At 38.0% G+C, this 12,470-nt stretch overlaps 1 protein-coding gene across 2 annotated transcripts; it reads left to right on the top strand.

The window, feature by feature from the left end:
* Positions 1-1,201: 1,201 nt before the first annotated feature.
* Positions 1,202-12,047, top strand: abhd10a (abhydrolase domain containing 10, depalmitoylase a). 2 transcript variants are annotated; one of them, XM_084413193.1, is made up of 5 exons: positions 1,202-1,347; positions 1,782-1,965; positions 7,529-7,640; positions 8,770-8,907; positions 10,042-12,047. In XM_084413193.1, the coding sequence occupies exons 1-5, from the start codon at positions 1,263-1,265 to the stop codon at positions 10,381-10,383; spliced, it is 861 nt and encodes a 286-aa protein (XP_084269319.1). In that variant the 5' UTR covers positions 1,202-1,262; the 3' UTR covers positions 10,384-12,047. The 2 variants fall into 2 exon arrangements, with proteins under 2 accessions (XP_084269319.1, XP_084269318.1); XM_084413192.1 differs by lacking the exon at positions 1,202-1,347 and adding an exon at positions 1,432-1,629.
* The last annotated feature ends 423 nt before the right edge of the window (positions 12,048-12,470 follow it).

Here is a 12,470-nt window from a genome sequence, read left to right on the forward strand (position 1 = left end):
ACACTTTATTTCTAATAGGAAAATAAGGTGAATTCATTATCTCAACTTAGTTCGTTAATCGTCTGCTGTCATTCTCTCTCTCCAGTGGCCAGTCTCTCAGACTGAGATGAGCGTTTGCTCTACAGTGGAGTTACAGCGACACCTGATGGACAATACATAAACTACATTCTATGGGCAAACTGCACAAGACCCAGTTGTTTCATTTAGTTAAGCAGACACATCTATCTATCTATCTATCTATCTATCTATCTATCTATCTATCTATCTATCTATCTATCTATCTATCTATCTATCTATCTATCTATCTATCGGTCTCTTTATCTATGTATCTATGTATCTATGTATCTATCTATCTATCTATCTATCTATCTATCTATCTATCTATCTATCTATCTATCTATCTATCTATCTATCTATCTATCTATCTATCTATCTATCTATCTATCTATCTATCTATCTATCTATCTATCTATTGGTCTGTCTGTCTATCTAACTATAGTTAGTCATCAGTCAGTTACATAAAAAAGGCTACATAGATTGGTCTAATTTGATACCAAAAAGTAAGCCTGACTGCCCCTGACTGGTAAATCATAGACACTGTCTTAAAGGGATAGTTTCACCAAAAAATGAAAATTCTGTCATCATTTACTCACCCTCAAGTTGTTCTAAACCTGTATGAATTTCTGACACAAAAGAAGATATTATGAAGAATATGGGTCACCAAAAAGATGATGGGCCTCATTGGCTTTCATAGTATGGAGAAAAAAAAAATACTATGGAAGTCAATGGGGCCCATCAAATATTTGGTTACTGACATTCTTCAAAATATGTATTTTTGTGTTCAGCAGAACAAAGAAATTCTTACAAGTTTGGAACAACTTCATGGTGAATAAATTACGGCAGAATTTTCATTTTGGGTGAACTATCTTAACATAGCTTTTTGTAACATTATAGTTTTTTTGTAATAGCTAACTGTTGCTGCGTCTCAATTCGCCTAGGCTACTTACTACGCCCTAAAAGTACTCTTTTTGTGACGAAAAAGTGCATACTTTTGAGTGGGTAGCAGAAGAGTAGACAGGCTTTGGGACATTATTTACTGTTTAGGATGGATAGTATGGTGGTGTGTGTGTGTGTGTGCGCGCGCGCGCGCGTGTCACTGGCGCTCCACGGCAGCAGGGGGCAGTGATGTGCGGTCGGGTCTCAGTCTCCTTCAGGACACTATTCAGGCTGGATTCCTGTGTCTCCGCAGAGAGCGGGGCAGTATGGCGTCAACTGTGCTCAGAAATTGCTCAAATGTTCTTAAAATAAACGTCCGGAAATTCACCATTCTCCCGCACGTTTCTACGGGTAAGCAGAGTCCTTACGAAACGTAATTATGCAAGAGCTTCGATGTGTTGCGGCCAGGGGGCGTACATGTTGGAGGTGTGGCCAGCATGTTCAGTAATGCACAGGCGAGAACGGTGTGATGTCTTGATGTAACTCACCGTTTTCGATTTCGTAATTTAAGTTTGAACTCTGCTAAAATGGAGAAAACATGCAAACCTGCGTTTGAGATGGCAGCTGACACACCGGAGGAGAAGTCATTCGTGTTTGGTCTCCTATCTAAGCGCCACCAACTACAGTTATCAAGTTAAATCGTTTTGTTGTTGCTGTTGTAATAAAGAGAGAAAGCTTGCAAGGAAGAAATTGAATTGTGTTTTGTAATATCTTATTTTAGGTATGCTTAGCTCTCAGGCTTTAAATTGCATTAAAAATAAAATAGCATTTTTGCTTTGTTTTAGGTGTTCGACACAAGAGCACAATCCAGTATGCCACACGACCTGATCTGCCAAAGCTGGCCTACAGGAAACTGAAGGGGAAGAGTCCTGGAGTGGTTTTCTTGCCTGGTTTTGCCTCACACATGGGTGGACAGAAAGCAGAAGCATTAGAGGAGTTCTGCAAGTCTTTGGGTCACTCATACCTCAGGTGCCTCACTATTTAGTATAACTATTTGTAATCAAGTAATAAAAAAAAGACACGTTTTTAAAAAAATCTTTGTGAAAAAATTACATGGATCCACGAAAACTACTAAACACAGTGTATTCTGCTGCCAGGCCAGTAGTTGGCGATGTCACTTTTAGTCCAGGCGTTTTAGGAAAAAAGGGTGAACAAATTGCAACAGAATCAAACTCAACTGATTTTGTATCCTCAATATGTCCTGAGTAAGGAAAAAAAAGCCCCGAAGAATCCCATTAGGGGAAAGTTCCGAAAAAGACCCAAATATATCCTATTCATACGCCTATTCATTATTTTTCTCACATGAATAGGGTAAAAAAATTAACCTTTAGATATCACCATGAAAATTACTGAGTTGATTACTTATATCAAGACAAACAAAAAATGTATTACAATTTTTTTTAAATTGTTTGTTAACATGGACAAACGGTGCATAATCTAATTACAGATGTGCTAATTTGCATAAATATCACAACAGGTCTAAACATTGGGTATAGCCAGGTGAAAATGTCTTGTTGAATCTTGTTGACAAATAACAGTAAAATACTTAATGTTAAGGTCTGAATGGAACCCATTTAGACTACCCATGAGCATTAATACATAGAGCCAGGAAGAAGTACTTTAGAAACCAGCCTTTATTAATTATTATTGCAGAGATTGGGTTTGGGGATGGGTCCGTGGGACTGTTTCTGGGGGACGAATCTGAGGCAAGAACAGGAGACAATGGTAAGGAGAATGCAGAAGACAAAAGGTAAGTAAAATAAAAAGTAAATCCCCAGAAACAGTCCCACAGACCCAGACCCAAACCCAATCTCTGCAATAATAATTAATAAAGGCTGGTTTCTAAAGTACTTCTTCCTGCCTCTATGTATTAATGTTCATGGGTAGCCTAAATGGGTTCCATTCAGACCTTAACATTAAGTATTTTACTGTTATTTGTCAACAAGATTCAACAAGACATTTTCACCTGGCTATACCCAATGTTTAGATCTGTTGTGGTATTTATGCAAATTAGCACATCTGTAATTAGATTATGCACCGTTTGTCCATGTTAACAAACAATTAAAAAAAACTTGTAATACATTTTTTGTTTGTCTTGATATAAGTAATCAACTCAGTAATTTTCATGGTGATATCTAAAGGTTAATTTTTTTACCCTATTCATGTGAGAAAAATAATGAATAGGCGTATGAATAGGATATATTTGGGTCTTTTTCGGAACTTTCCCCTAATGGGATTCTTCGGGGCTTTTTTTTCCTTACTCAGGACATATTGAGGATACAAAATCAGTTGAGTTTGATTCTGTTGCAATTTGTTCACGGTTGACCCCCATTTTGGCTTAAAACGCCTGGACTATTTGCAAAGAAACACTATACGCATCTATAGACTGAACACATCCGCATGACGTCACCATTTTTACAAATTTGTGTTTTTGTAGTTTACACGGAGACGATAACTGTATCGTTTTCAAAAACTTGCACTTTGAAACCCGTTTTCAAAAATGTGCATTTTCAGGCCCCCAAAATGCAGTTGTTGTATAAATTAGGGGTGTCAAAATTGCTCAAAAATGACGTTTGAATATTCCCTCTAAAAAACCCACATATATTCGAACAATTCGAACATCTGGTTGCACATTTTGTCAATGACGCGCATTACGTCAATAACAGGACAAATTAATACAAAGAGACATAACTACTTGTATAGGTAGTTTATTTAAGTCTAAACATATTTGACAACGTATTACCTACACAAAAATAAGTAAATCAACTAATGGCCAAGATCGCAGACCTCACTCTCGCTCACTCGCACTCGCAGGCACTCTTTCTCGCCCTCACGCTCTCTGCGCATAACGGTTTAAATGAACAACAACAATAAACAAATGTTGAGTGCTGATCAAGAGTTTTGTGCAAGCAATTTAAGGTTGCGACTCTTGTCCCAGATATAGCAGGCTTCATTCAGTGATTGAAACAAATATTATTAACATTAATTGAAGTTTTACAGTATATAGAACCGACATTGAACGCTCCCGAGTGAGCTGTGCTGTGGTAAACATGGAACTTTTCCTTGACATGAAACAGTAAATAATCAATTTCCACATTTGAATATTAATTTTCACCTTCGAAATTCTGTTTTTTAAAACTATTCGAATATATATTCGAATTTAGAATATTCGTTGACAGCCCTAGTATAAATAAATGGCCAAAACCCATAAACATTTTTCAGTCTTTTGGCCCAGTTCACACCTGGTATTAAGATGCGTTTTGGTTGAAATACAGGTGTAAACGGTGTAAACTCTTAAAAAGCATGATCATTTTCTTAATGCAGGTGCGCAAACCCCGCGCCGTAGGTGATTCTAAAGAATTCATTGGTCGTGTCAATACTAACCTCTAACCCTAACTTAAACCCTTACCTTAGTAAGTATACCTAAGTATAGCGTTGGTACTAGTACATCATGATGGATAGATAGCATTACTGTTTTTTGCGATTGGATCTTTGTGTCTGAACTTTTCTGTTTGATTGAAATTTTAATGTAGAAATTTAGACAAGACAATGTAATTGATATTAACAAGAGTAATTTATATTAAATGAACAATAAAAATACAAAAATAAATTGTTTAAACTGAATTAACTAACTTAAATACATTTTAAACGATTAACTTGTTGACTATGGGACAGATTTATTAAACAAGGCAAATTAGCATGAGAACTGAAGTTCTGCGGCTGATTTACTGACATTAAAAAACACAGACGCTGCAGCTCATTTCTATTATGACGAACACAATCTACCAGGAGCTGCGCAAATTTGCGTATAGGGTCACAAACAAGCAGAGCCAATGATAATCAGGTGTGGGTAATCTACTATAACAGCACGGGCGCAGCAAATTAAAACTAACGTGACTTGCCCAACAATATGTTCGGTTAACACTTTCCCAACCCGGTCACACTAAATGCGTCTCTATAGCACGCATTGTGTTTATCGTGCAATTTATACGCGAAAATTAGTTTTTAAGTGCATATGATACGCATGGGTAGGTTTAGTAGTGGTGTGGGGTACGTGTGTATTACACGCAATAAAGTGCGTATCAAATGCACGCGAAAACTGCGTATCATATGCACGTAAAAACTCATTTTTGCGTATAAATTGCACGATAAATACAATGCGTGCTATAGAGACGCATTTTCATGAGATCAGGCTGATTTTCCTCTGGCATTCCAAACTAATGTACACGAGTGGAGAAAATTCTCTCGCTTCTATCACACGCTGTCTTTTCTCTGCGGGTTTTCCTAACAGCAACTATTGCAGCATGTCAATACTCATTTTCCTCAGAATAGATACATGCTCTTTCTTTCTCTCTCATCTCTCCGACAGCGAGTGACACACAAACCCATGTCCCCTCACTCACTCGTTTCATTTGCTCCGGATGAATATTGTTGGTGTTACAGGGCTTGAAATTCATCATGGGATTGTGCATATTTCACATAATTTTACTCAATCTCGCAGATTTTGTGCTCACACCCAAAGTGCACGCACATAAAGCCGCCTCTGAGTATTAAATTGAGTTATTTTTCGCTGTTTATTGTGCTTAAAGGGATACTTCACCTCTGGGAAGATGAATGTGTATTTAAAATAGGTCATTTAAGTAGAAGAAATGTGAAGAAATTTTTGAATTTGGAGCTTTCTAGACTGAGAAAAGCCAGAAAAAGTATTTTTGGCTTATGTGGATGAAAGACAACAACTCCCAGAATGCACTTGCTTCGCTGTCTTAGGAGGCCACGCCTACCGGTAAGAGTGCGCAGATGAAAACAACAAAGCTAGCCTACGTGATGAGTTTGCGAGGGATTTAAAGATCGTCCAAAATGTCCGGGATTCGGCTTTTGCGTTCTACAGTCGCCATTCATCATGTTTACTGTGGCGAGCAGGACGAGGCTGACGGCCGCGGGAGAACAGCGCGAGGCCGGTGGCGTCATTACTGAGACGCGCCGGGTCTCCCATCTCTCACGGAGGAGCGGGAATTTTCTTAGCAATGGTAAAACGCACATCAACCGATCACTTGTTTAGCGTTCATGTAAACACTACATTCAAATTCACCAATCAGAATGAATTCAGTTAGATTGAAAGGTGTGCATGTAAACAATGAATGGCGACCGCAGAAAGCAAAAGCTGAATCCCGGACATTTTGAACGATCTCGACGGCCGGACAAGTCCGGAAAAAGGAGGATGGTTACTTACTCAGCTTTCTCCTACTATTCAGCTTTCTCCACAGAAAAAGAGCCTGCTAGCTTAGCTTCCAAAGAAAGACGGCTGACACTGTGTACATTCTGACTGAGTGAGATCCCACCCTCTATGGGCGGGCTAAAAACATGCGGAACAACGCCATCTACTGGCTGTAGTCTTTAGCCTCTGTCCAGAAAATCCTCCGATGATGCAAAATGACGATTTTTGCGTCATCGGAGGATTTTTTCCAGACAAAAAATACATAAATCTCTTGTCTCAGGGGGATATGAGGGTGGAAAGCATGGTAATTCGAAAATACTACAGGTTTTCTACTAATACAAAGCTTAATGCTAAATCCTGAAGTAACCCTTTAAAGGGATACTTCACCGATTAGCATTAAGCTTTGTATCAGTAGAAACCCGGTAGTATTTTCGAGTGACCGTGCTTCCCTCCCTCATGTCCCCCTGAGACGAGAGATTTCTGTATTGTGTGTGTGTCTGAAAAAACACGTCGTCATTTAGTGTCATCAGAGGCTTTTTAGTCCTGAGGCGAGAGACTCCAGCCAGTAGGAGGAGCTCGTCCCGCATGTGTTCAGCCCGCCCATAGGGGGATCTCACGATAAAACGCCGTCTTTTCAGTTTCGAGTCGACTAGTAGCCTAGCTGTATCATTTCTCCCGATACTGCCCTCTGTAACCGGTAGGCGTGGCTTGGGAGTGGCCTCGTAGGGCAGCGAAGCAAGTGCATTCTGGGAGTTGTTGTCTTTCATCCACATGAGCCAAAAAAAATTTTTATGGCTTTTCTCAGTCTAGAAGGCACCAACTTCTGATGTGAAAATAATTTCACATTTCTACTTCATAAATGACCCAATTTAAATACACATTCATCTTTCCAGCAGTGAAATATCCCTTTAAACAGTCAAATGCCGGTACAATGTCTGTCTTGACGAGTATTCACGTAAACACAGTTAGTTTTGTTTTAAGTGAACGTAAACAGTTGAGAAAGAAAACGCATGTATAATGGATCTTTGCGTCTGGTCTTAAAGTGACAGCAGCCTAATATACCTACTGCCAAATTATGATATAGTATAAAAAATATCTATATGGCAGTTTTTCCCCATGGTATCGATGTCAAAATGGTGGCCAGAGAAAATGCTGAGTGGTTAGTAACATTGGAAAACTGCTAGCCACAGTGGCCGGTGAGCAAAACAGTTAATGTCAAGCCCTGAGTGTCACTATTATCTGTGATGATACAGTGTTTTCTCTATCCATCTTTACATTTTAACTCTAATGCTATTGTGATATATTTTCTTCCTTTAGGTTTGACTATTCTGGCTGCGGGTCATCTGAAGGCGAAATGGGTAACTTCAACATGGGTGCCTGGAAGAAGGACGTACTCTATGTACTGGATGAATTAGTAGAAGGGCCACAGGTGAGTGGATTAACAGCATTACCACACTGGAGAGTCTTGATTAATTGAATTTGACCAGGAATCATTTATTGACAAATATGCCTTCAGTTACTTGAATACGAATGAATCAAATTATGCACATAACCAAAGTGAAATCAGCCCTATTACAAACTTTTTCTGTCATCAGTATCGCATGTTCACATTGTTTTTTCCTTATTAAAAGGTTCTGACAAGCAGTGTTGGGGAAGCTAGTCTGAAACTGTAGTTTGACAAGCTTACGCATAAGTTAAAGTAGTTAAACTACAGTCAAGCTACCCTTCAGAAAAACTACAGGTTACCATCAAAAACTAGCTAGCTACATTGAAACTACTTTGAATTATTTTATTTATTTATTTATTTACAAAGACGTATATTACAAATAATTGAATAATTGTTTTCGATTGACAGATGCTTTGCCAAAGCAATGGTGCAAAACCATTACGTTCCACATAACCACATCGTTAGTGATCTTTTAGGTTCTTTACAAAACTGTGGCAGAGTAAACTATGATGGGTCATCATAAAATCAGAAATAGACATTTGATATATAGTGCAATAAAGCAGGACAGTTAATACATTTTGAAAAGGCTATTATTCACCTGTATGAGCTTGAAGTCTTCGACACAGACTGCATTTTAATCTTTGGCTTGCATAAATTGCATACAAAAGTGTAACCTTTTATTCGTCGATTCATGTGAAAGCTCCACTGTACGTCCTTTACATAATCATGAGAATATCTCTTCTCAGTGAACTGTAAAGCCGCAAGATGCTCGATAAAACAATAGAAAGCGGCAACGCACAATTTTTGTGATCTGATAAGACGACGACGCTTCAATCAATGCATTGCAGGCTCGTCAAAAAACGCTTTTGGTCGCGCTACACTTCTACTTGCTGGAAAAAGGAGTTCGCTACTGGAAAAGCTGCACTGTTGTAAAAGCAACTGAGCTACTTAAATGCAGTTAAGTTAGTAGCGTCGTTGTTAGCCTGCAGTTAGCTATTCCCCAACACTGCTGACAATTGTTTGAACTTGATGTATTTTTTCTTCTTTTTCTCCCCTTTTACTCAAACGCTCACACAAATGGTCAATTTCTCTGTGGTGTCACTGGCTCAAGATCCTGGTTGGCTCCAGCATGGGTGGATGGCTGATGTTGTTAGCCGCTCTTGCACGGCCAGAGAAGACGGCTGCTTTAGTGGGCATCTCAGCCGCTGCAGATCATTTTGTCATGGCCTTCAACGCCCTACCAATAGAGGTACGAAAGACTTCTTTGAAACTTCAGAAAATATTGATAAATGATAATAATACAAGTAATTTGGTACAAGTTTCACAAATTATGTAATAGCATCACTATTACTATAGAGCACTGCAGTGATGATGTTTTTTTGTAGACCAACCGGGAAGTTAGCATCACCCTGGTTCCCTTGACCAAAAACCAGTATGATGTTCCATTGGCTTTTGGATTATTGCAGAAAATAAGCTGTTTCACATACAAAAGTATATGCTTCTTACACATATTCTTTGTGCACCATGATAATTTTCACAAATGAACAACTGTTATGAATTTTGAAGCCTAAATTGGTAGAAGTAAAAAGCTAAATGTAGGCTATAAACGAACTACACATTGGTCACATGATATCAATTAACCGTCACCATTTAAGCTTTAGTCAACTCTTTCAGTCTTTATTGAAAAACATTTTCCCTTACTTTACACCTTTTTTTTTTCTCGTAAACCGTGCTCACATACTGTATTTTAATGTAACGTATAGCCGAATGTCCAATAAAGTTGTTCTCATTTAGATATATTCTGCCAGACAACTGAACAAGTAGTGAACATAGTGACTGACTACATGTTAACCAGCAGACCAAAAATTCACTAGATTTTTTGATATTCGCTAGTATTTAGAAGAAAAGTCTCTAAAGGAGTGTGAAAAGTTGATAAATTACCGACAAAGTTGGTGTATTTTATGTTGTAGAATAATGTAGTGAATATTCTGCTCACTACAGACCTTATTTTGGACTTTTAACAAAAAACCCATTGATTTCAGGACGGTGGAAATGTAAGTGCTAAAATGCTAACTCGTTTTGGCCTACAAAAATACGTCATCCCTGCGCCACTCTATTGCTCTTTCTGTTAATATCTCCTTTTATACTATTAAGGATGTAACACAACAGACATTATTTGTATCAGAGGTTTAAATATTCAATTTTTTTAGTGTAAATATTGTTTATTTTCATCTTTATACATGGTTTGTTTTTCAATTTTAAATAAAATAAGAAACTAGAAAATGACCAATTTAAAAATAAGATTTTTTTTTCTTTGATGATCTTTTGAGCTGGCACTGCACCTCCTTTGCCTCCTGATCCATATCTTCCCCTTTTTCAATAGACAAAGAAGGAGATAGAGGAACAGGGCTTTTGGAAATTCCCTACCAAGCACAATGAAGAGGGTTTCTACACTCTAAGCACGGACTTTCTGAAGGAGGCCGAGAACCACTGCATACTCCAGAGCCCCATCCCTGTGTCCTGTCCCGTCCGACTGATTCACGGCCTCAAGGACTCGGACGTACCCTGGCACGTCTCCATGCAGGTCGCAGAGCGGGTGCTCAGCAATGACGTGGATGTCATTTTTCGCAAGCATGGGCTTCATCGCATGTCAGAGAAAGATGATATTAAGCTCATGGTGTACACTATTGATGACCTTATCGACAAATTAACCACTTTAGGGTGAAGAATGGGTGACAGCGTGAAGGACGGACCAGTTGGGATGGGAAAAGCCGTGTACACAGGTGTCAGGTTTCTGGAAAATCGAGGTAGATATAGTGACGGAAAACAAAGTAATTGAAAGGGATGTCAACCAAAAGTGAAAATTCTCATTTCTTTCCGGAGCAATAGGACTTTATTTGTTCCATCATGGAACAGCATACAGCGACCAGCTGCTGCCATACTCGTGCGCTCTATTCCATCAAGTCTCCTGAAGCCATACGATAGCTTTGTGTAAAGTATAGGCCAACATTTAAATCATTATTCAATGAAAATCTTGTCTGTTCCTATAGCTCACAAGAAGCAAATTTGATAAAACCTTATAACCAAATGTAACGTTCCAAGTTTGAATATGCACAAGCACTAATGAGATTTCAGAGCTTTGACGGGGCAAGAATTTCAGTGATTTAACACTTCTGTAACACTTAAAATAAGGTCTCAGTTGTTAGCATTAGTTAATGCATTAACTAACATTAAACTAACAAGGAGCAATATATTTTTTACAGCATTTATAAACATGTTTGTTCACAGTGCATTAACTAATGTAAACCGATACAACTTTTGATCTATTACATTAGTAAATGCACTTTTCTTATAAAAGTATATTAATAAAACAATATATGCTGTAGAAGTATTGTTCATTGTTAGATTGTGTTGTTAACTAATGAAACCTTATTGTAAAGTGTTACCATTACTTCAGTTTCATCACAACATGCAAATGCCAAACCTTTGTAGACAAAGTAAAAAGAACTCCACATTTGTCTTGCCTTGATTTCTAGTATTGTTTCTCATTTTAATGTGATAATTTTTGTAATGGTATAAACTATTGTTCAACTGTTATTTTGTTTTCAAAGTATTGCAAGTAGCATAACATCGTCTTTCACTTCATTTGGTGAGGGTTCGGTTGGACAGTTGCTCACAGTGTCTGTGCCTTGCATATTAAGAGTGCATGTCTTTTTTTATCACTTCCAGTAGGACACACTTCTGAAGAACATTGTAAAACACACTGTTGTGCTACAGAGACTACACGATCAGACTAGATTGGTGAACAACACTGTATAAAGCCATTTATTTGGAAGAGGCGTGTAAACGCTAGGAGGGTTTTGCTGATTTTGACTTCTTTGTCTGTTTCACCACCTGTTTTTTCTTCATGCACTAGTGCAGTGATGCAGCCACAGAACAATATCATCTTTCAAGAGCCTCGTTTCTCTTCAAATAGTACTCTTGTTTATTATATATACTCAAAAATACTATATATTTTTATCTCTTTGAGTTTTTTTTTTTATTACCGCCAACTGTGGTATTATATGTGTTTGTTAGAGTATCCATTGATAGTGTGATGGTGATTCTTCTAGTGACAAAAGTTTTGTCTTCCTTTTTCCTTTACATTTTTTCCACTAATATCGCCACAGGTTGATTACCACAAGTATTGTCACCCTTCTCTTCTGTTTGTCAGCTTTATGCTTGTTTTATTATTTATCTCATTTATTATATACATGTAGATTTCTGTTAACTCATATTTAACATTAAAATTTAAAATGCAACATGTATGTCATGTTTTCAAATATGTATAAATCTATGCCATGTATAAAAATAGGTGTTTTCATTATTAAACTGGATAGTGAGAAACTGCAGGTTTTCTGTGTCATTTGTTTGTCTGTTTGCTGAAAGTTCACAAGATCTTACTCTCTTAGTCCCTTTCTGAAATCCTGATGTGAAGATGATGCTGAACGAAGTTTCCGAAGGACCCCCAAGCTTGTGCCAGGCTGCGGCCTTGTCTTTCCATTCACCAAAGATCCTCTGATTCCCACTGGTTCTCGCTCATCAAGACAACATCAGCAAAGATCAACTGGAGCCTTAACAAATTGCATCAGGACAGTTTAATTCAAATGGGCGAGACATGCAAGTATCGAACTTAGTCTCATTATTTGATACATTAAGTATCCTTACCCCTTTTAAAGAAAGGCGTGTTAGAACTAAACTGATGGTTTGCTCAAGGCTGTTGATCTGCTGAATTTCAAACAGTGCTATAACTTCTTGCTTTCCTGTATTCTG

This window comes from Rutilus rutilus (assembly GCF_951802725.1).
Source record: "Rutilus rutilus genome assembly, chromosome: 7".
Lineage (NCBI taxonomy): Eukaryota > Metazoa > Chordata > Actinopteri > Cypriniformes > Leuciscidae > Rutilus > Rutilus rutilus.